Genomic DNA, 25644 nt, shown 5'->3' with positions numbered 1-25644 from the left:
TCTTTTTTTCTTTTTTACTTTTTGTTTGAACCACAAGGGGCCCCACTCTTGTAGTCGTTGGGAGCCCCCAACTGTCAGATTTCTGACCGTTGGGGACTCCCAACGACTACAAGGGAGCCCCCTTGTGGTCCCTTCTTAGTGCCCTCCTCCTCTATAAATAGAGGAGGTGTTCTCCTCTTGTAAGCATGGGTTTTTACACCCTTCTCTTCCTTTCTTCAATAAATCCAACTTATGACTTTAAGTCATTTTCTATATTTGAGAGTTTTGTGTGTGCACATTTGGTGTTTGTGTTCTTGGCTCTAGTAGTCACTCTTAAAGAGTGATTTTTTGCTCTATTGGTGCTTCCGCCTCTTTTCATTACATGGTATCAGAGCTCGGTTGGTGATTGGGCTTTTCCTTTGTCATCTTGGAACGCGTGCCTCTCAAAGTTTTGAAGAAAGGAAGAATATTTGGTGCCGATGGAACGTGACTCTAAAGTGGAGCTTTCTTTCAAGCTAAATGGGTCCAACTATCTCATGTGGGCCTCCGCTATGGAAAATCATCTAAGAGGTAAGAAACTTTGGGGCTTTGTTATGGGAACTACTCCCGAACCCTCTCTTGTTCTTACCAAAATTGAAAATGAAGTTAAAAAGGCTTTAGATGGCGATGAGCGCATAAAAGCCATTAATGAACATCAATCCAAAATTGAGGATTGGGAAAGTAACCATGCCAAAATTTTGGCATGGTTTATGAACAATGTAGACCTTAAAAATTGTGCCAATATTGCCAAATTTAGAAGGGCCAATGAGGCTTGGTTTTTCCTTAAGGGTATGTATACCCAAAAGGATCTTGCTCGGCAATTTTTTTGTCAAGAAAAAAATTCGTTCCTTCAACGTCCGGAGCCGCCATCGCCTACTCTTCATCACCTCCAGGTATGTGGATACTAGACTCTGGTGCTTCTTTTCATATGACATCTCATAAAAACTCTCTTTCAAATGTTTTTTCCGAACCCGTCCTCCTATGTTTCAACGGCCGATGGAACGCCATTGAAAATTGAAAGTATTAGAACACGACTTCAAAAAATCTCAAAACTTTTTTGTTCCTAAAGTAAGAGTCGTCCCAAAAATTAATTTAAATCTCTTTTCCGTTTCTCAAATCACCGACCATGGATGCCAAGTCTCTTTCTCACCTAAAGATTTCACCGTGCAGGATCTCCAGTCAAGGAAGCTGATTGGGCAAGGCCATAGAAGGGGTGATCTCTATTTTATGGACTTTTTGACGCTTTCATATAAGTCATCTTGCAATCTTGTTAAAGACAAAAGTATTGGAATTTGGCATGAGAGACTTGGTCATCCAAATTTTGTAAAAATGTCTCTTTTCTCTTTTTTGAACAATACTTGTAAAGACAATCACATGACTTGTAAAGATTGCATTTTTGGGAAATCTAAAGCTATTCCGTTTCCTCAAAGAAGTTACTTTACCACTCGGCCATTTGAACTTGTTCATTTCGATGTGTGGGGACCCTCCCCAATTTTGTCTAAAGGAGTTTTTTCGTATTATGTGGTCTTTATTGATGACTTCACTAGATTTACGTGGATATACTTCCTAAGTCGCAAATCCGAAGTCTTCTCCTTTAAAGAATTTCATGCAATGGTTAAAAATCAATTTTTGGGAAATCTATTTATTCTTAGGTCCGATTCGAGAGGTGAATATATGTCTAATGATTTTCAAAGTTACTTAAAAGAAAATGGAATTTGTCATCAACGTTCTTGTCCCAACACTTCGCAACAAAATGGTCTTGCAGAAAGAAAGCATAGGCACATAATAGAAACTACAAGAACATTATTGATTTCAAAAAATATCCCAAAATCCTTTTGGGCCGAAGCGGTTCTAACCTCAGCATATCTCATCAATAGAATCCCTTCATCCTCTTTGAAAAATCTTTCTCCATTTGAAAAACTTTACAATATGTCTCCCGATTATAAAAGATTAAGAATTTTTGGATGTAAATGCTTTGTTTTAACTCGCAAAAATGATAAACTTTCTTCTAGGGCTATTGAATGTATTTTCTTGGGATATGGCGAAAAACAAAAGGATATCGATGTTTTGACATTCTTAAGAATAAACTTTATATCTCAAAAGATGTCACATTCCTCGAAGAAGAAAATGTTTTTTCGCATCAACCAAATGAAAATATTGACTATTCCTTTTTATTTGACTTGTTACCTCAAGAAAACATCATAGATGATCATGTTGATCCTAGTGAATCTCTTAATGATGATCTTGTTGAACATTCAAATAATGATCAAAACTTAGAAGAAAATGTTTCAAGACAAATACAAGTCTACTCTAGAAGGAATGAAAGAAATCCTCCGTGTGCTCTTGAAAGATTTTCTCAAAGTGAGTCGATAGAAGAAACCTCTCAAAGAAGATCAAATTGCATTCCCAAGATACCAAATAGATTTGTTTCTTATGACTCTTTTTCTCCTAATTATCGAGCATGTCTACTTGCTCTTCACTCCTTTCACGAACCATCTCATTACAATGATGCTAAACAATATGCTCATTGGAATGAAGCTATGGAACTTGAACTTAATGCCCTTAAAAGGGCGCAAACTTGGGAAATCATTGATCCTCCTAATGGCAAGAAACCCATTGGATGTAGATGGGTGTTTAAAGTAAAAACTAAGAGTGATGGTTCATTAGAAAGATATAAGGCTAGGTTGGTAGCCAAAGGATATGTCCAAGAGTATGGGGTAGACTATGATGAAACTTTTGCCTCAGTTGCTCGAATGACTAGTGTTCGAGCCCTTATTGTTATAGCTTCTGTTAAAAAATGGCCTATCTTTCAACTTGATGTTAAAAATGCCTTCTTAAATGGCAATTTAAATGAAGAAGTTTATATGGAACCACCTCTAGGTATGAATTTAAATGGAAAAGTTTTAAAATTAAAAAAGGCTTTATATGGACTTGAGCAAGCTCCTAAAGCTTGGTATGACAGGTTTAGTAATGTATTAATCAATTTAGGTTTTTTTTCTTGCTATACTGACACTGCTCTTTTTGTTAAAAGGACAGGTGACTCCATTATTATGCTTCTGCTGTATGTTGATGATATGATCATCACTGGGAATGATAAAAAGGGAGTAAATGATGTTAAGTCTATGCTAAAAGATACTTTTGATATGTCTAACCTTGGTTATTTAAGATATTTTTTAGGAATTGAAGTGGCTTATTCCGCACGAGGATACATCTTATCTCAAATGAAGTTAGCTGCAGAAATTTGTACCAAATCAGGAATATCTGATGAAAAGAAAGTTGAGACTCCCGAAGTTATCAATGCGAAACTAAGACTTGAAGATGGTGTTCTTCTTGAAGATCCAACTCCCTACCGTCAATTAATTGGATCCCTCACCTATCTATCCATCACCCGTCCTGACATAGCTCATGCGGTTCATGCAGCGAGCCAGTTTCAGCACGCACCTACCACGGTTCATATGGCGGCCGTAATGAGAATTGTGCGATATATCAAAAATACCATCTCCAAGGGACTCTTCTTATCCTCTTCCTCATCTCTTGAATTGACTGTTTTTGCTGATGCTGACTGAGGAGGAAATCCCAATGATCGTATCTCAATTACGGGTCTTTGTATTTTTTTAGGTGAATCTCTCATCTCATGGAGATGCAAGAAGCAGCAAAAGGTCTCCTTATCATCTACTGAAGCTGAATATCGGGCTATGGCGATGACAACTATGGAAATCGTATGGCTCAGAAGTCTCCTTGCTGACATGGGCGTCCTCATTTCCACTCCTACCAAGCTCTGCTGTGATAACAAAAGTGCAATACACATTGCCAGCAATCACACCTTTCATGAGCGGACAAAGCATATCGAAATGGATTGCCATTATGTTCGAGACGAATACCTCAGAGAGACTATCTCATTGCCATATGTTACTTCAGAGTATCAACTAGCTGACTTCTTCACCAAAGCGCTCCCAACTCCACGATTTATGTTTCTCCTTAGCAAACTTTCGGTCTTCTCCCCGTAAAGTTTGAGGGGGCGTGTTAATATATATATATATATATATATATATATATATATATACTTATATATATACATTCATATATATATAAGTATATATATACATATATGTATATATATACATATATGTATATATATACATATTCTTTTTAGTGAAATACCCGATAGGGGTATTCTTGTAAATCTGCAAAATGTACTTTTTATTTTTTTACTTTTTCTTTTTCCTTTTTACCTTTTTCTTTTTTTCTTTTTACTTTTTGTTTGAACCACAAGGGGCCCCACTCTTGTAGTCGTTGGGGCCCCAACTGTCAGATTTCTGACCGTTGGGGGCTCCCAACGACTACAAGGGAGCCCCCTTGTGGTCCCTTCTTAGTGCCCTCCTCCTCTATAAATAGAGGAGGTGTTCCCCTCTTGTAAGCATGGGGTTTTACACCCTTCTCTTCCTTTCTTCAATAAATCCAACTTATGACTTTAAGTCATTTTCTATATTTGAGAGTTTTGTGTGTGCACATTTGGTGTTTGTGTTCTTGGCTCTAGTAGTCACTCTTAAAGAGTGATTTTTTGCTCTATTGGTGCTTCCGCCTCTTTTCATTACAGATTTTTCGTCTTAGTATATTTTGACATTATTTGTTGAATTAATAAAGTTTGATTTATTTTTCTATTGATTGAATGCGCAGTCTGGATTGTGGTTTGGTATATTAAATCTGTGAGGCCTCGAATCCTTAGGTTAGTTTTCGTAATTGTTTAAAAAAAATCCACTATTTTTACGAGGGTCATTTGGGGTTGTTTAAGAAATACACATATATATCCAACATGCAATTAAAGCATATTTAATGCACATAAAACAATAATAAAAGTAGCTATTTTTATCAATAAAATGCACATAAAATACATGATTTTAATGTAAAGAATCAAATAGCCTTTAATTACAAACAATCCACCAATACCAAGTGGACAACACAAGTGTTTTCGTAAGGAACACACTATCAACAGCACACGTAAGAAGGCTCACAATATAAATAATAAGATTTTATTAAACATCACAAGTATGCAAAAAATGCTTGAAATTTTTATCTATAAACTTCTTCCGTACAAGGAAAAATAAGTAGCAAAAGATTAAAAATTTGAAGGAAAAATTTGAAAAAACACATAACAAAGAGAATAATATTTGCAAATCAGTACTAATTTGTGAAAAATATGAAGAGATTTAAATTCTCACAAATATCAATAAGTGATATTTTGCAAATTTCAATAATAGTTTGACCACCACAAGCAATCACCTCACTAGGTCTCTAAACCTTAAACATCAAGTGTATCAACGACTAGAACATGAGCATAATCATCATGCCACTAAAGGGCCAAAGATGCACACAAAGATGTGTATAAACATCTCATCAGCGACTAGAACAAGAGCATAATGCCAACGATGGGCTAAAATCACACAAGAATGTGAATAAACAACTCGTGTCTACATATAATGACACTTAAAAATCAAGTATACCAGCGACTAAATCAAGAGTATAATGCCAACAAAGGGCTAAAATCACACACGAAGGTGTGAAAAAACATCTCTTGTCTAAATATAATGATACTAAAAAATCAAGTGTATCAGTTACTAGATCTAGAGTATAATCACAATGCCAACAATGGACTAAAAACTCACACGAAGGTGTGAACAAACATCTCTTGACTACATATAATAACACTTAGATGAGAGGCATAATAGGAGAAAACACAAAAGTTAAGAGAGCTTGAAATGAAAACGCACTAATGTTATCAATAAAAATATCAATTTTAGTCATCTTTCAAAACACCATGATTTCAAAAATAGATAGTCATCACGATAAATAGAGTTACAAGCATCCATAATAACAATGGTCATTACAACACACTCAGATCCAAAGATCAAACAACTGTCAGTTAGAGTCAAACTATAAGTTGACAATCTAAACTGACATAAAACGAGGTGCACACAACTCACCTCAGCAATAACTCTGAATAAAAAATAACAAGGCCCAGAGAAATGATGAATCATATAAAATTTTGTGATGAACACAACAAATGCCATAAAAAAGGCAATAAATACTCACGAAAATCATTTTACAAACAAGTGAGTTCAAATATGAGAACCGATTTGAGAAAACAAAGTTTCAAATCAAATCCAATAACAATAGATGAAAATTTTGGACTGAATATAGTGCAATCATATGCACATGTATTCATAAGCATTGTTAATACAAGAAAGCTATATAGAAAGATAGCTCAATCTAGATTACAAGTCTACTATGAGACTGTAAGAGCTCAAAAAAAAAAATTTGTTTGGATCCGGGCCGGACCCGGATCCGACCCGGGTAAATCAGTCGGCTGCGTGCTTTTAAAAGCACGCAGCGACTGAGGGAGGAGGTTCTCGAAACCTCCTTCCCCCTCTCGTCTCTCGGTCTTCCCCCCGACTCGTCTCTACGCCCTCTCTCTCGCTGGAGACCCCGGTCGACCTGCCGCCACCTGCGACCTCCTTCCGATGCCGCCGCTGCCGCCGGCGGCGACTCCTCAGGTACGCTTCTTTTTCTTCTTCTCTCCTCTTTGTCTTCCCCGACCCTCCTCTTCAAGGGTCGGTGAACCAGAGCCACCAATCGTGGTGGCTCTGGGTCTGCCAGGGAGGGAGGTGCTGCGCACCTCCCCTCATTTTTCCCCCTCCTCTCTGCTCCCTCTGTCACGGCAGGGGAGGGGCCGAGCCCCTCCTCCCTGCCTCCTGTTACGGCAGAGGAGGGGCTCGGCCCCCTCCTCTCTGCTCCCTCTGTCACGGCAGGGGAGGGGCCGAGCCCCTCCTCCCTGCCTCCTGTTACGACAGAGGAGGGACTCGGCCCCCTCTTTGCTCCCTCTGTCATGGCAGGGGAGGGGCCGAGCCCCTCCTCCATGCCTCCTGTTACGGCAGAGGAGGGGCTCGGCCCCCTCCTCTCTGCTCCCTCAGTCACGGCAGGGGAGGGGCCGAGCCCCTCCTCTCTGCCTCCTGTTACGACAGAGGAGGGGCTCAACCCCCTCCTCTCTGTGCCCTCTGTCCAGGCAGGGGAGGGGCCGAGCCTCTCCTCCCTGCCTCCTGTTACGGCAGAGGAGGGGCTCGGCCCCCTCCTCTCTGCCCCCTCTGTCATGGCAGGGGAGGGGCCAAGCCCCTCCTCTCTGCTCCCTTTTAGGCAGGGGAGGGGCTGAGCCCCCTCCTTGCTCCCTTTTAGGCAGGGGAGGGGCTGAGCCCCTTCCTTGCTCTCTGTTATGGCAGGGGAGGGGCTGAGCCCCCTCCCTGCTTTGTGATACGGTAGGGGAGGGGCTGAGCCCCCTCCTTGCTTTTTGTTTTGACAGGAGAGGGGGTTGAGCCCCTCCCTGCTATTTGTTACGGCAAGGGAGGGGGCCGAGCCCTCCCTGTGCCTCTTTTCTCGTTAGGCAGGGGCATCGCCCCTTCCTTCGCTGTTTTTTCGGCAGGCTGGGGCAAGCCCCCTCGCCTTGTTTTTCCCTGGCATCAGGCGGGCCTCCGTTCGTTGTTGAAAGGCAAGGTGCGGCCTCCTGCTTCCCCCTTAGTGGCTTGCAGGGAAGGGCCTCGCTTCCTTGCTCTCTTGGCTGGCAGGGCGAAGCCTCCTTCGTTGTCTTCTTCGGGCAAGGGTGTGACCCCCTGCCTTCCCGTTGGTCGCTGACAGCATGTCAGCAGGGGCTCGTGGCCCTGCCCCTGCCCCTGCTTCTTGCGCTTATAGCAGGTGCGCATGTGCACGATGCCCTGCCTCTGTTTTCCTTACGTCAGGACGGTGATAGTGCCCCTGACTTTCTATTTTGGTATTAGCTTTCTAAGATCGTTACTTTTGCAGCTCGTACGACGGATCCTGCTCGCGCTCTGCGACCCGAGCCGCCAATCGCGTACATCTGCGGACGACAACAAGCTTGCAACTCTCAAAGGTAGGGAAAGATTGCACAAAAGACTTGGACAATTGAATTGAGTTCAATTAACTAAAATGGACAATTAAATAAATATATATGCATATATATATATCATATATATTTATACGAGTACACATTTAACTCAAGGACGCAGTTTCACGATCCTTGTCCTTTACTTTGCCGTTGCGCATCGCGCACAGGTATTGTGTTGCACTCCCGTTTACAGTTCCTTTACTTTGATGTTGCGCATCGTGCAAAGGTTCTGCGTTGCACTCCTGCTTACAGTCTTTACTTGCCATCGCGCGTTGTGCGAGGGTTTGCGTTGCACTTCTGCTTACTGCCTTTACTTTGCCGTTGCGCCTAGGCTCTTCCTTTTGCATATGTGTTGGTATTGCCTTGCTTTTGCAGCAGGTTCTTGCTCTTTGCGTATGCCTTAAAGGCATCCTCGTGGAGGATGCAAGAGACATTTATCACTCACTCTTGCGACAAGAGTTCAGTTGGAAGCTGGCGATACATCCTCGTCCAAGGAGAGGGATACCTCGCAAGGATCCTGGCTCTTCGTGCGTGCAGTCCTGTAGAGTCGACTTGAGGTTTCAGGGAGCTGCGCAAAAGCATCAAAGACTGCTCCAAATCGAAGCATTTGGAAGGATGTGACTTGCTGGTTCTGCTCGCCTTTTTTGGCATATCTCGGGTGATCCCGAATTGGGGGTTCAAGCGAACTTCTTAGCGGGTGTTCTGTTGAGAAACCCGTATCCCATTTATCGAGGCCGGTATCGAGTCATGCGAGACATGTAGATACCCCGATAGCGGATGTGATTCGAGATAATCACATGCATAATGTTGGCACAAGGTACTGTTGTTTCAAAAGATAAAGTAAAGTAGATAAACTTTACATCTTTGTGAAACACTCCTGTTGAGGCTTCTATTGAGGAGCTATACCCCCTTCATCCTAGAGTACTTGTAGTCGTGCACGACACGTCTAGTACTGCGATGATCGGATGAGACGGTCGTGCGACCTCGAACAACGCTAAATGCAAAATGTTGTAATCACATAAATGGCCTCACATTCGCCTTCACAGGCAAGATGCTCGGGTGGTTTAAATACCACAACATAGAATGGGTCGTTAGTTAAGCAACCCCTAACGTACCTATTCGCTTCTTTGTGTCTGTCAAGGGAGAGGACAGAGCGGTACAAACTCCAATGGACAGGTTGTTAACAACCACCCTACGGGCAACGATCCGGCCTCCCCAGTCATTGGAGTTAGGGGAAAGGGGCTACATTAGTTACCTCAACACTTCTGCAGAAGTTGGATTCGTCTGTGGCACAACCTCCTTTGGGGAATCCTCTCTCGGCTAAAGCCGTCCCTTTGGAGTGAACTCAACTAGCTATTCGGGTTATTAAAAATACATAGAATAACAGACGCCCGAACTAGTTTCAGTTGGGTCTACGTTTTGCCTGCGCGTACCCGCAGGTTCGTAATTATCGAAACATAAGGTTTGTTCACACTGGTCGTTGAGTCGTGCGCTTCGCTTGCACTACTGCTTCTCTTGCACTACTGCTTCTCTTGCACTACTGATTCGCTTGCACTACTGATTCGCTTGCACTACTGCTTCGCCTGCACTACTAATTCGCTTGCTTGCTCGATAGTTCAATATGCTACTCGTTGAGCTGTGTACGCCTGTCAAGGCGTTACTCTAGTTGGTTAAACTGCTTACGCTGTTCTTTGCGGAGTAATAAGGAGTTTCTCATACTAGTTAAATGCTTATAATAGTAGCATTATGCCAGTTGCTACATATTAGCATGTGACTTGCTTTATCCCTTGGTCGAACTGTTTGGTGCTTATTGTAGCGTAGCACTTGTTGGCTTGCATCTCTTATGATTCATGTGATTGCATACAGCTCGTAATCTACGAACTGGTGGCAACTAGGATTGATGTGGTCGCTTGTCTTATAAGCTGCTTACATATTGTGATATAATTGTTGTCGTATGATTGCTTATGAATGGCTTGTGATGTAATGGTTTATGCCTTACAATTAATTTAATTACTTGTTCATGGACTGCGCCATTTTATGGTAATTATATGTTTTACGAGCATTGTTATGAGTGCTTGTCTTATTCAGTTGTTTTGTTTGGCTGACGGGTAGAGTTAGTTACCCTTCGCCCATAGAATCAACTGAATTGTCATATCTGCGCGTTCTCATGTGTCGTTTACACATGCTTTGAGGGCCTATTTGAGGATTGCAATATTCCTCGTGGCAATCATACGATGCGTAGGATTATATGCTTATGCGCGGAGTGATACAATGCATATTGCTGATATACATGCTTGTGCCCATATTGCGGCTACTGACCTCGAGAGCAGTCAACTGTTCGGAGCAGTCGATTGTATAGATGCGTGTATCACCGAGTAGGGTGTCTGACGAGCACCTAATCTCCAAAGGATTATCTGCGAGGGCGTGTATGATCAAGACCAGGTACCCGGCTAGAGTGGTAGATTTTCTGTGAGGATGTACACTGTCCACGAACGGGTAGCCGCATGGACGGTGAACTCCTGTGAGGAAGTGTATGGTCCAAGATCAGGTATACCATCTAGAGCGGAATTCCTTGTGAGGTTATACATTTCCCAGACCAGGTGATCCGACGTTAATCTTGTTGTTGGTATTAGTAGCTATCGACCCCAAGAGCGGTCTTTTGTGTTGATGCGTGTATCGCAATGATTTTCATTGGATATGGCATATGTTGGGGATCGGGTGACCCGGCTAGAATGGGAGATCTCTATGAGAATGTACACTGTCCACGAACGGGTAGCTGCAAAGACGGTGAACTCCTGTGAGGAAGTGTAGGGTCCAAGATCAGGTATACCCTCTAGGGCGGTAATTCCTTGTCCGGTCGTATATCTCTCGGACCGAACGATCCGATGTGGATCTTGTGTTTTCGCTTACCATAAAAAGTTATGGTGAGCTGTGACGATCTTCTGAGATTGTTTGTGATAGCCAACTATGAATTCATAGTTTCGGCTTTCTGTTTTAGCATGATTACATGCATGACTCAGATGTGAGAATCAGATCGTTAGTGATTTGAGTTAGTGATCATGTTTTGGACCTTCTACGGAAGGGTGAGCTTCTCTGAGAAGGTATGACGCCTTAGTGCGTCATAACCGGTGACAGTTAGCCGCGTAAGACTTTGAGAGATGAGGATAGATTAAGGTTGTTCAGGACAATGCGTTTGTTAGACGTAGTGAGCGACAAACGATGTCCTGATGGTGATTAGATGCAGAGACCTCGTTCTAGGAACGAGGACAAGCTTGTTGCGTAGTTCTCAGCTTACGATCAAATGGATCGTATGCTGCGTTGGTCAGTTGCACTGCTTACTTGCTTTGAACTGCTTACCTGCGTTAAACTGCTTACTGTTTGCACTACTTACGCATTTGCACTGCTTACTCGTTTGCACTACTTACTCGCTCGCACGCCTTATTCGCTTGTACTGCTTACGTGTTTGCACTATTCACCTGCTTGCATTGCTTACCTGTTTAACTGCATATCTGCTTTAAACTGCGTAGCCTACTGAGTTAAATGTACTTAATTCAGTTCCTTGTAGTCTTTCTTGTGCACCTACTAGTTTTTCGTGAAACTAACCCATTCTATGGGTACAGGTGATGATTAGGTACATTACAGGCGATGGCGCGATAGCAAGATGGCTTTAAGACTTTTTCTTCCTGCTCTTAGCTCACGTCCTGGACGCTTGGGTTTGTGTCGGATTTCCCTTAGGATATCCGAACCTTATGAAATTTGGTTCTTTTAGCTAACGTGCCCAAAGTTGTCAGCTTGCCTTATGATTTATCAAAGAAAAATCTTCCGCTGATTTCATAATCAAACTCTGAAGGAAAGAGATATTTCTAGTCTCTTGCCTGTTTTTCTGAAAAGGGTAGCAAGTTTGAATTTTGGGGCATTACAACTTGGTATCAGAGCCAATGGAAGTAAGGATTCTTGACCATTGAGCATCCGCATCGCGCTGTAAGTATACAATTTTTCTCATTTTATAAATGTTTTTAGCGTTGTTAAGCTAAATGGCTTGACATGCTATGCTTATGTACCAGCATTGCTGGGGTTTTTGTGAACTACTCATGTTACGCATGAATAGTACGAATGTTTTTGGCTTCTTTTTCGAGTTTCCTCAGTTTTTGATCTTTGGTATCCCTTGTTTACATCAAGGATGGTAAATGACTCGAACTAAGTTTTGGCTTATGAATGGTCAAATATTAGGGAAAAATGCCCTAACTTGTATTTTGACCAATGAATGCAATAGAAATTTCGCGGACGAAATTATTTTTAAGGAGGGTTGGATGTAAGAACTCAAAAAAAAAAAATTTGTTTGGATCCGGGTCCGACCCGGATCCGACCCGGGTAAATCAGTCGGTTGCGTGCTTTTAAAAGCACGCAGCGATTGAGGGAGGAGGTTCTCGAAACCTCCTTCCCCCTCTCGTCTCTCGGTCTTCCCCCCGACTCGTCTCTACGCCCTCTCTCTCGCTGGAGACCCCGGTCGACCTGCCACCACCTGCGACCTCCTTCCGATGCCGCCGATGCCGCCGGCGGCGACTCCTCAGGTACGCTTCTTTTTCTTTTTCTCTCCTCTTCGTCTTCCCCGACCCTACTCTTCAAGGGTCGGTGAACCAGAGCCACAAATCGTGGTGGCTCTGGGTCTGCCAGGGAGGGAGGTGCTGCGCACCTCCCCTCATTTTTCCCCCTCCTCTTTGCTCCCTCTATCACGGCAGGGGAGGGGCCGAGCCCCTCCTCCCTGCCTCCTGTGACGGCAGAGGAGGGGCTCGGCCCCCTCCTCTCTGCTCCCTCTGTCACGGCAGGGGAGGGGCCGAGCCCCTCCTCCCTGCCTCCTGTTACGGCAGAGGAGGGGCTCGGCCCCCTCCTCTCTGCTCCTTCTATCACGGCAGGGGAGGGGCCGAGCCCCTCCTCTCTGCCTTCTGTTACGACAGAGGAGGGGCTCAACCCCCTCCTCTCTGTGCCCTCTGTCCAGGCAGGGGAGGGGTCGAGCCTCTCCTCCCTGCCTCCTGTTACGGCAGAGGAGGGGCTCAACCCCCTCTGTCATGGCAGGGGAGGGGCCGAGCCCCTCCTCTCTGCTCCCTTTTAGGCAGGGGAGGGGCTGAGCCCCCTCCTTGCTCTCTGTTATGGCAGGGGAGGGGCTGAGCCCCCTCCCTGCCCTTTCGTTTGGCAGGGGAGGGGTTGATCCCCCTCCCTGCCCTTTCGTTCGGCAGGGGAGGGGCTGAGCCCCCTCCCTGCTTCGTGATACGGTAGGGGAGGGGCTGAGCCCCCTCCCTGCTTTTTGTTTTGACAGGAGAGGGGGTTGAGCCCCTCCCTGCTCTTTGTTTCGGCAAGGGAGGGGGCCGAGCCCTCCCAGTGCCTCTTTTCTCGTTAGGCAGGGGCATCGCCCCTGCCTTCGCTGTTTTTTCGGTAGGCTGGGGCAAGCCCCCTTGCCTTGTTTTTCCCTGGCATCAGGCGGGCCTCCGTTCGTTGTTGAAAGGCAAGGTGCGGCCTCCTGCTTCCCCCTTAGTGGCTTGCAGGGAAGGGCCTCGCTTCCTTGCTCTTTTGGCTGGCAGGGCGAAGCCTCTCTCGTTGTCTTCTTCGGGCAAGGGTGTGACCTCCTGCCTCCCCGTTGGTCGCTGACAGCATGTCAGCAGGGGCTCGTGGCCCTGCCCCTGCTTCTTGCGCTTATAGCAGGTGCACATGTGCACAATGCCCTACCTCTGTTTTCCTTACGTCAGGACGGTGATAGTGCCCCTGACTTTCTATTTTGGTATTAGCTTGCTAAGATCGTTACTTTTGCAGCTCGTACGACGGATCCTGCTCGCGCTCTGCGACCCGAGCCGCCATTCGCGTACATCCGCGGACGACAACAAGCTTGCAACTCTCAAAGGTAGGGGAAGATTGCACAGAAGACTTGGACAATTGAATTAAGTTCAATTAACTAAAAAGGACAATTAAATAAATATATATGCATATATATATATATCATATATATTTATACGAGTACACATTTAACTCAAGGACGCAGTTTCACGATCCTTGTCCTTTACTTTGCCATTGCGCATCGCGCACAGGTATTGTGTTGCACTCCCGTTTACAGTTCCTTTACTTTGTTGTTGTGCATCGTGCAAAGGTTCTGCGTTGCACTCCTGCTTACAGTCTTTACTTGCCATCGCGCATTGTGCGAGGGTTTTCGTTGCACTTCTGCTTACTGCCTTTACTTTGCCGTTGCGCCTAGGCTCTTGCTTTTGCATATGTGTTGGTATTGCCTTGCTTTTGCAGCAGGTTCTTGCTCTTTGCGTATGCCTTAAAGGCATCCTCGTGGAGGATGCAAGAGACATTTATCACTCACTCTTGCGACAAGAGTTCAGTTGGGAGCTGGCGATACATCCTCGTCCAAGGAGAGGGATACCTCGCAAGGATCCTGGCTCTTCGTGCGTGCAGTCCTGTAGAGTCGACTTGAGGTTTCAGGGAGCTGCGCAAAAGCATCAAAGACTGCTCCAAATCGAAGCATTTGGAAGGATGTGACTGGCTGGTTCTGCTCGCCTTTTTTGGCATATCTCGGGTGATCCCGAATTGGGGGTTCAAGCGAACTTCTTAGCGGGTGTTCTGTTGAGAAACCCGTATCCCGTTTATCGAGGCCGGTATCGAGTCATGCGAGACATGTAGATACCCCGATAGCGGATGTGATTCGGGATAATCACATGCATAATGTTGGCACAAGGTCCTGTTGTTTCAAAAGATAAAGTAAAGTAGATAAACTTTACATCTTTGTGAAACACTCCTGTTGAGGCTTCTATTGAGGAGCTATACCCCTTCATCTTAGAGTACTTGTAGTTGTGCACGACACGTCTAGTACTGCGATGATCGGATGAGACGGTCGTGTGACCTCAAACAACGCTAAATGCAAAATGTTGTAATCACATAAATGGCCTCACATTCGCCTTCACGGGCAAGATGCTCGAGTGGTTTAAATACCACAGCATAGAATGGGTCGTTAGTTAAGCAACCCCTAACGTACCTATTCGCTTCTGGTTGTCTGTCAAGGGAGAGGACAGAGCGGTACAAACTCCAATGGACAGGTTGTTAACAACCACCCTACAGGCAACGATCCGGCCTCCCCAGTCATTGGAGTTAGGGGAAAGGGGCTACATTAGTTACCTCAACACTTCTGCAGAAGTTGGATGCGTCCGTGGCACAACCTCCTTTGGGGAATCCTCTCTCGGCTAAAGCCGTCCCTTTGGAGCGAACTCAACTAGCTATTCGGGTTATTGAAAATACATAGAATAACAGACGCCCGAACTAGTTTTAGTTGGGTCTACGTTTTGCCTGCGCGTACCCCTAGGTTCGTAATTATCGAAACATAAGGTTTGTTCACACTGGTCGTTGAGTTGTGAGCTTCGCTTGCACTACTGCTTCTCTTGCACTACTGATTCGCTTGCACTACTGCTTCGCCTGCACTACTAATTCGCCTGCTTGCTCGATAGTTCAATATGCTACTCGTTGAGTTGTGTACGTCTGTCAAGGCGTTACTCTAGTTGGTTAAACTGCTTACGCAGTTCTTTGCGGAGTAATAAGGAGTTTCTCATACTAGTTAAATGCTTATAATAGTAGCATTATGCCAGTTGCTACATATTAGCATGTGACTTGCTTTATCCCTTGGTCGAACTGTTTGGTGCTTATTGTAGCGTAGCACTTGTTGGCTTGCATCTCTTATGATTCATGTGATTGCATACAGCTCGTAATCTACGAACTGGTGGCAACTAGGATTGATGTGGTCGCTTGTCTTATAAGCTGCTTACATATTGCGGCTACTGACCTCGAGAGCAGTCGATTGTATAGATGTGTGTATCACCGAGTAGGGTGTCTGACGAGCACCTGATCTCCAAAGGATTATCTGCGAGGGCGTGTATGATCAAGACCAGGTACCCGGCTAGAGTGGTGGATTCTCTGTGAGGATGTACACTGTCCACGAACGGGTAGCCGCAAGGACGGTGAACTCCTGTGAGGAAGTGTATGGTCCAAGATCAGGTATACCATCTAGAGCGGAATTCCTTGTGAGGTTATACATTTCCCAGACCAGGTGATCCGGCGTTAATCTTGTTGTTGGTATTAGTAGCTATCGACCCCAAGAGCGGTCTTTTGTGTTGATGCATGTATCGCAATGATTTTCATTGGATATGGCATATGTTGGGGATCGGTTTCCCAAAGGTTTTGCTGTGAGGTTATACATTTTCCAGATCGGGTGACCCGGCTAGAGTGGGAGATCTCTATGAGAATGTACACTGTCCACGAACGGGTAGCTGCAAAGACGGTGAACTCCTGTGAGGAAGTGTAGGGTCCAAGATCAGGTATACCCTCTAGGGCGGTAATTCCTTGTCCGGTCGTATATCTCTCGGACCGAACGATCCGACGTGGATCTTATGTTTTCGCTTACCATAAAAAGTTATGGTGAGCTGTGACGATCTTCTGAGATTGTTTGTGATAGCCAACTATGAATTCATAGTTTCGGCTTTCTGTTTTAGCATGATTACATGCATGACTCAGATGTGAGAATCAGATCGTTAGTGATTTGAGTTAGTGATCATGTTTTGGACCTTCTACGAAAGGGTGAGCTTCTCTGAGAAGGTATGACGCCTTAGTGCGTCATAACCGGTGACAGTTAGCCGCGTAAGACTTTGAGAGATGAGGATAGATTAAGGTTGTTCAGGACAATGCGTTTGTTAGACGTAGTGAGCGACAAACGATGTCCTGATGGTGATTAGATGCAGAGACCTCGTTCTAGGAACGAGGACAAGCTTGTTGCGTAGTTCTCAGCTTACGATCAAATGGATCGTATGCTGCGTTGGTCAGTTGCACTGCTTACTTGCTTTGAACTGCTTACCTGCGTTAAACTGCTTACTGTTTGCACTACTTACGCATTTGCACTGCTTACTCGTTTGCACTACTTACTCGCTCGCATGCCTTATTCGCTTGTACTGCTTACGTGTTTGCACTATTCACTTGCTTGCATTGCTTACCTGTTTAACTGCATATCTGCTTTAAACTGCGTAGCCTACTGAATTAAATGTAGTTAATTCAGTTCCTTGTAGTCTTTCTTGTGCACCTACTAGTTTTTCGCGAAACTAACCCATTCTATGGGTACAGGTGATGATTAGGTACACTACAGGCGATGGCGCGATAGCAAGATGGCTTCAAGACTTCTTATTCCTGCTCTTAGCTCACGTCCTGGACGCTTGGGTTTGTGTCGGATTTCCCTTAAGATATCCGAACCTTGTGAATTTTGGTTCTTTTAGCTAACGTGCCCAAAGTTGTCAGCTTGCCTTATGATTTATCAAAGAAAAATCTTTCGCTGATTTCATAATCAAACTCTGAAGGAAAGAGATATTTCTAGTCTCTTGCCTGTTTTTCTGAAAAGGGTAGCAAGTTTGAATTTTGGGGCGTTACAGAGACGATCAATGCTATTAAAGAAAACCAAAATATATATGCAGATTCTCAAAGAACCACATAAAAAGCTAAGTGCATACACAAGTACAACTAATCATGGATTCTCACAAAAAGATCAAAAGAACTCATATATATGCAATAATCTAAATAACTTAAAGTTATATATCTTATATAAAAGACATGCATAAGAACAAATTTAAGCATATATGCAAGTCATAGATTTAAGGCACTAAGGGCACAATATAAAAACTTATATTTTATAAATAACAAGTATGCAATGAATCAAGAGTCTTTAATCAAGAACACACATGTTCACCAAAGATCTAAGTGGACAAACACGTCCATCAATAATTGATGCAGCCTTCACGCGTTTTGCCGAAGGCAGTGAAGGCACAACCACGTGATGCAGTTTTCAGCCCTCACGTTTCCAGATGGTGGTTGTGAAAGGTAATACCTACACGATTGTACACTGAACAGGCTGGAGTAACAATGCCCAACCACGACGACGAGGCTGGATTTCTTTTATTTCAATCTCAATAACAATGAACAAGGTACTTAATAAAATGAAAGGTAAAGACAAATACTGACAGTAACAGGGAAGCAAAGAAAATGACTGAAAAGAAAAAGGAATGCTGCTGAAAAGAAACTGCGGTTATTCTTCAAAAAGGTCCCCTCACGCAACCCTAGACAGGGTTTTTAAAGCTGATCACCGGATTCGGGTATGGATCCAGACTCGAGACCGTTTCAATTTGGAACCGGGTCTTCTCTCTTCTGGAATAGGTGCGTATTACATCCCTGCATCGGGTCCCCTCACCTGTGATCGTATCCTGCTGCTGGATCCGATCGTCTATTTCCTGTGATGGGTCGGGTTCCCTGGCCGTGCCAGGGTTGCGCAGTTCAACCTGCTCTGGTACAGTATGCTCTGCATCATTCTCCCCTGGTTGGGAAGAAGTCAACTCTGATGACTTGTTGTCTCCACATTAAGCATTTAGATCAAACACATTAAATATAGGAGAAAGGTGCCAATCTTCGAGGAGCTCAAGGAGGTAAGACCAGTCAAATAGGCCCGCGAGCCGGGGAATCCCGGTCTCCTTGGTGGGAAGAAAAACTATCTTATGACCCATAAAAATAAATGTGTATGTGTTCCTACAGCCATCATGGATGGTCTTACGGTCAAACTGCCAAGGACGTCCCAGAAGGATGTGACACGCACTCATAGGGGCCACATCACACCACACTTCATCGTGGTAATGCTCTCCCATGGAGAACCGAACTAGACAACGCAGGGTGATAGGTACCTCGTCCCCTTTCTTGAACCATGCCATCTTATAGGGTTGAGACAATTTTTCCATTTTTAGGCTCAAGGTGGACACGACATTCTCGGACACCATATTTTCGCACGCCCCGGTATCAAGGATAACATCACACACACGCCCCCTCACAGTTGCACCGGGTTCTAAAAATATTATTCAGCAACCATTTTGTCGGGGTCGACTCACGGGATGTGGTCAAAACATGACGAATGGTTAACAAATTTTTGATGCTGCAGTCGAACTCTATGACTTTCATATCGTTATCTCCCTCAATAGGCGACTCACCCTCGCTCTCACTATCAGACGCAGACTCAACAATGCCCTCTACTAGATGGGTGTTCTTACTCATGGTGGGAGACTTCGATGCAATATGACCTAACTCTTGACACCTAAAACAACGAACGGTGGGCTCACCGGGCTTACCTTTGGATCGGGTGTGGTACGCGGGTCTAGACTGATCGGGTTTGTTAGGGTCGACTCTAGGGGTGGACTTTGAGTCTTCTTTCCTAGGGGAGCTCGCTCCTCTGGTTGGGAAACTCGACTTGGATTGACTGGACTGATCACTACGGGATATCTTATGTTCTTGCCTCCTTTTCAGTTTCTCCTCCACATTCATGGCATAACTATTGGCTTTATCCAAGGACTCGACTGTGATACAACCGAAGTCGTCAGAAATGGCAGGACGGAGACCAGAAATATACCTCGTGACCTGTTGGCGGGCGGTCTCCTCGATCTGCACTCGTAGGAAAAAACGATGGAACTCGGCAGTGTAATCCGCCACGGTATTGGTGCCTTGACGCAGGGTTAGGTACTCCTTGTATGCTCTCTCGGCGTGATCTGACGGCACAAACTTAGACTGCATCAACCGCTGCATCTCTTCCCAAGTCTGTACACGCTCTAATCTCTACCGCTCCCTCGTCCTCTGCAACTCAACCCACCATGTATGTGCTAGGCCTCTCAACCGAGTAGAGGCCATCGTGGTAGTCGAAGAAGAACTGGACGACATATGACCAATCGAAGAACTGCTCTGCATCGATCCGACCTGCGAACTCTGGAAGCTCCAACTTCACCCCATACGTGGAGGGGCGCTCTGGTGCTCTCTGTTTTCGGGCCTCCACCATTCCTGCAGGATGCTCGTTTCAGAAGTTGTTATCATCCCACACTGCTTCATCTCTGCGGTCCTGTTCGCCTGGCTGCTGGGGTTGACAAATGCCGACGACCTGTTGTCGGCGCTCTGGTCGCGCCGGTCTTTGCTGAATCTGCCTCGGTCTGGCTGGCCCGTGGGCGGGAGCCATCTGTGGTCGGCGTTGTGGCACCGGTATGACAGGAGGTCCAAAGTAAGGGGGATGGGGCTGCCGGGTCTCGGGCTCTAGGTGGGTAGGAATGGGATAATAAGGGTTTGGGTTATGGGTCGGGTGAGGATAGTGGGGTTGAGCTGGATACGGTATTGGGTTTTGGATCGGGGACGGGTTGGCCCTGGTTCGGGAATTGGGTCGGATTTGTATAATATTGGGTTGATTCGCCCGATTGGATGTGGATCGGGTCTATTCCTAAACTACTTGTCGGACCTAGATTTGGATAGGTTGGATCGGGGATCGAGTTGTGAAGATAAAAGGCTTGGTTTGAACTCGATCCATGATCCATATGATTATGGGCCTGGCTGTGACCCGGCTCAAATTCAAACTGGAGCTCCGTCCGGGTCTGATATGGGCTTGGGTTGGTATGAGATCCAATTTGGGGTTCAAAAGAAAAGGGTCGGGTCGGATTCAGAACGAACCGCGAACCGACCCCTACTAGGTAGGCTGGGTAGGGGTTTTCGGAGCTCGGGCCCGCTCCAGGGGACCCAAAGGATGGTCCCCGAGACCCAGGCCTGGGTCCGGTAGTAATCGGGTCCAGTCCGGACCCACCCACATGGATCCGGGACCCCAGCGCGCAAGTGGGCTGCAATAACGCTCCCACGCGCAGGTTCAGGGAAAGGGGTCTCGGGTCCGGCTAACGATGTGGTGCCAACAACCTGGCCCAGCATCACGCTGGGGGCTTGCGACCTGGGCCCAAGTTGCTGCACAGATACCGGGGTGTGTGGCCAGGCCTGTGCACCGATAATGTTGTTGGGGTACACGGCCAGGCTCCCTTGTTTGGACTGACAGACACCAACGATCATGCTGGTAGTCGGAACAGGTACCTGATGAGGATCGATGGCGCGACCAGAGTTACCGGAAGCGCCTAGGTAAAAGGGGAAGCGCGCTTTCCCGAAGCGCGCTTCGGAAGCGCGAAACGTCGCGCTTCCGAAGCGTCCCCCTTTTTTGAGAAGTGCGCTTCCCTTTTATGGGAAACGCGCTTCCCTTTTATGGGAAGCGCACTTCCCCCACGTTTTCCTCACGCTTCCTCCATTTTTTTCGCTTCCCCCTCTTATCCTAGGTCGCTTCTGGTTCGCTTCCTAGGTCGCTTCCGAGACGGTTTGGAATTTTCTTCTAAGTGGTCCCACGCTTCCCCGCTTCCTAACTTTTTGAAAGTGCCCCACTTCCCGCTCTCGCTTCCTCGACTGGTAACTCTGGGCGCGACCATGAAGGATCAGTTGAACTGAGGCAGTTGGTGCAACGGGTACATGACTCTTCGCGTTGTCGCCCACGCCCGCCTCCGCTTTCAACATCGAAGCTGTGCGCGTACCTCCGGATGACTCAACGGCCCCGAGCCATTCGTCGATCCCGTCCACGCGTCTCGACAAACCCGCAACCTCTTTGCTGATGCGCTGTAGATTTTCTTGAATTTGGGTTACGGCGTCAAGCACCTGCAACATCGGATCGTCAACGGCAGTTTCCTCTCGCTCTTTCTCACCGGTAGAATCGTGCCTCGCATCATGAGCCATCCCGTTGCCGAAGGAGGATGCCCGCTCTGATACCACTTTGATGCAACCTTCACGCGTTTTGCCGAAGGCAGTGAAGGCACAACCACGTGATGCAGTCTTCAGCCCTCATGTTTCCAAATGGTGGCTATGAAAGGTAATACCCACACGATTGTACACTGGACAGGCTGGAGTAACAATGCCCAACCACGACGGCGAGGCTGGATTCCTTTTATTTCAATCTCAATAACAATGAACAAGGTTCTTAATAAAATGAAAGGTAAAGACAAATACTGACAGTAACAGGGAAGCAAAGAAAATGACTGAAAAGAAAAAGGAATGCTGCTGAAAAGAAACTGCGGTTATTCTTCAAAAAGGTCCCCTCATGCAACCCTAGACAGGGTTTTTAAAGATGATCACCGGATTCGGTTCTCAGGTCTGGATCCAGACTCAAGACCGTTTCAATTTGGAACCGGGTCTTCCCTCTTCTGGAATAGGTGCGTATTACATCCCTGCATCGGGTCCCCTCACCTGTGATCGGATCCTGCTGCTGGATCCGATCGTCTATTCTCTGTGATGGGTCGGGTTCCTTGGCCGTGCCAGGGTCGCACGGTTCAACCTGCTCTGGTACAGTTTGCTCTGCATCAATAATGGACAAGTACTAAAGTGAACCATGAGAAAAACTGAGAACTCATAAAAATACGAAGAATTTTCTTATGATTCTCAACTTAATATTTTATTAAAAACTAAGTATGCAACACAATATTTAAATCACATGCATGTAAAATAATGCCATGAGACTAATAACATAATCATAATTACCACAAAAAAAATCAACAATATAAACACCTAATATCATATCTATTGTCCCACAAAAGACCCATTAAAGACATTTATTAAAGTGAATGACTTCCCATAAGAAATTATGCTCAATACCTTATGCATGAACAAACAATTTTATTCATGTAAGGCAATCATAAGTGCATAAGGATCAAATATCATTAAAAATTATTTTATAAGCTAGATCATAATTTTCAACATTTCATATGCTACTTTTAATACACCAAGAGAAATATTAAACACAAGTTCAAGCAAAATTTCATAAAATTATACTTGGGAAATACACACAACGTCATTATTTTGAAATATTTTAAATTATTTTAAAATATATAATAATTTATCAAAACAAAACAAAACCAAGTTTAATAATACGAACATGATTTTATCATCATGACTTGTTCAAATAAAGCATCTAAATGCCAACAATACATGCTCAATCATACACGATTGTATACATATATATCAAATAAAGCAGGTTTTGAAAAATTAAAATTCAAACATGATTTTAAAGCATACATATATCTAATTTCTTAAAAATAAAAAAACAAATCTTATAAGATATTTAATAAAAAACAAATCCAACGATTAAAAAACCATTTAAAGAATTTTTTTTAATAATATTAAAAAATATATATATATATATTTAACGATAAAGAAAATAAGTGTTTTCTCATGCATAATGCATGAAATAGATAACAAAGAAATACTTAAATATAAGATACATACCGAGTCTATATTTCCCTTGAATCAAAGCCACACAACTATCATGAATCCTTCACGAAGCACGAACTCAAACCAAAGAATCCCAAGACCCAAACAGGCAAAATGCCAAGAAGAATTTCTTGGCTCTGATACTATGTAATGAAATAGCGAAAAATACAAAAACAATGTCACTAAGGGCTTTACAAGATTACGATCATAAAAGTGCATAGGCACAAACCAATGCCATTAAGGGCTTACAAGTTTGCAATCACAATGTGCACAAACACAAGTCCACTATAGGACAAAACAATAGCCAACAAAGGGCAACAACACAAGCACCAGATGCATATAAAACATTAAGGAACTAAATAGAAAACACAAATGAGGGGGAACAAAGCCCCTTTATATACACATTACAAAGGAGAGGGAGACAATTGGGAGCTCCCAACAAAGTCGTTGGGAGCTCCCAACTGTCTTATTTATGACCGTTGGAGAACCTCTAAGGGCTCTATGGTCAAAAGACCATAGAGCCCTTGCTTAAAACGACAAATTACAAAAAATAAAAAATAAATAAAAAAGGAAAAAATGTTCCTAATGAACAGTCCCTATTACATGAGTAAAATGATGAAAATACCCCTAGAGGATATTTGCCTATTACATTATTATAAATAATATATATACATATATGTATATGAATATATATATGTACAATATGAAACAAATATATATATATATATATATGTATGACAATACATACATATATATAAACATGTACATCTTAATAGTCCCTTGCTCGTGCCAAAGGCAACTCCTTGGGGGCAAGGGGTGTGCCATGGGTTTACACTGTTGTTAAAGCGACCGTAAGTACGACAGGCATAGCCAGCATGACTAGGTCTCTGATCTCGGGGTTGGTTTCCCCATTCCTCATGGAAAAAAACTCAAGCCACATTGGAGCTGGTCCTTAGTTCTTCATGACATCTTAATACCTGGTTCTATGGCTTTCTATAATTTTCCATTCTTTCCATTTTAAGCTTCTATTTTCTTGATCAAGGTACGAAGAACTTGTGAGATTTAACACCAGCTTGTTTTGTGGTAGAGTCTTGGACCCAAGTTAGAATCATGCAGTTGTCATCAAGTGCCATGAATTGTAATCTGAGGTAATGGTACTCTCAATAGGCACTATACCTGCACTTTCAATATCATGACTCCCATCAAGTCCTCAAGTTCCAGCAGGTCGGCCCAGGGCTTGGAACAGATGTGAGTGCAGACCTGGTTCCATGAGTTTGGGTAACACATGGACTGTCTTTTCTCAATTTACATTGATAACAGGTCCGACAAGCAGCCACAGAACTATGACCTGAATTACCCATGTCCCAAACCCTCAAGTATTGGCTTGTCATCATCAAGTGTTGAACCAATTGTTCTGAAATCCTAATGAGTCAAAACACTTGATTCTTTCAAATGTTTCCTGGCCAATGGATTCCCTATTCCGGGATTCCGTAAGCACAATCTATGACTTTCTTTCTATGCAGTAACATTGTTTTTTTAATGCTTTGGTAAAAACTTTTCTTAAACCTTTGCACTTCATTCATATCTTCATTTTGATTACCCATGCCTAGCTTTTCATCCTAGCAGCATTATTCAAACAGTGCTTTAAGTAGTTGAATACATCATGGATTGCAGGGTATGTTAACTGGGTTGCTGGGAAACCTGTCTTTGCTTTCTTATTTTGCAAAGAAAAAGGAGACAGAGGCTGTTCTGATTCAGACATTGGGTGTTGTCTCAACCTATGGAGTTATAGTTCAACTTGCTTTAGCAGAAGCCATGCCTTTGCCTCACTTCATAGCCACTTCAACTGTGGTAGCATGCGGACTGTTTCTTAATTTCTTAAATTACTTCAGCCTTCTCTCTCCTGTTATTTGGAGTTTTTGGGAGGATTTCATCACCATTGGTGGCCTTTCAGTTCTTCCACAGGTACATCATTAAGTAATGAAATTTTCTTTGTTATTAAATTATTCTTGTTGCCAATGTTGATCTAAAATCTGTAGTTTTTGCTGTAAATATCGCATTCCTTTGATTCATTTTGGAAATGAGTTTTCTTGAGCCATTCCTTAGTTATGAAAATAGAAATTAAATGTTTGAAAGAAACTCAATTTGATGTTCAAGTGAGTAAACTTTATCCATGGAGTAGCAAGAGAGAGACAATCCAAATAAATTTTAATTACTAAGCCATAAGCAAATCAGGAAATATATGAAAAATAAAGAAAATACAAAACTATAAATTTAAAAATATTTAAGCTCCAGAAAAATTATGATAAACATGATGTATTAAAATAGGTGATATTTCGACTTTGTCATGATTTTATTATTTTATGAGTTTATTGCAAAAAATTCAAATTATAGTGATATAAGTGACAGATTAAATGTACAAATTTTGTTTAAAAGGGCAGTTTTATTGTATCATATGTTTATGACAGATAAAATGTACAGGATCTAATGATAATCATATAATAATATTCCAACCATGA

At 43.9% G+C, this 25644-nt stretch overlaps 1 protein-coding gene across 1 annotated transcript in view; it reads left to right on the top strand.

Annotated features, from left to right (window-relative positions):
- LOC149822488 (maltose excess protein 1-like, chloroplastic) overlaps nt 1–25644 on the top strand; it is a 68293-nt gene that overhangs the window by 17510 nt on the left and 25139 nt on the right. Inside the window, exon 3 of the mRNA XM_089981570.1 lies at nt 24800–25090. Within this exon, the coding sequence (XP_089837696.1) occupies nt 24800–25090 (291 nt within the window). The remainder of the gene's footprint in view (nt 1–24799; nt 25091–25644) is intronic.

The sequence above is a fragment of the Nuphar pumila genome, chromosome 11 (genome assembly GCF_984573655.1).
Source record: "Nuphar pumila chromosome 11, dmNupPumi1.hap1.1, whole genome shotgun sequence".
NCBI lineage: Eukaryota > Viridiplantae > Streptophyta > Magnoliopsida > Nymphaeales > Nymphaeaceae > Nuphar > Nuphar pumila.
This window is presented reverse-complemented; position numbering and strand designations above follow the sequence as displayed.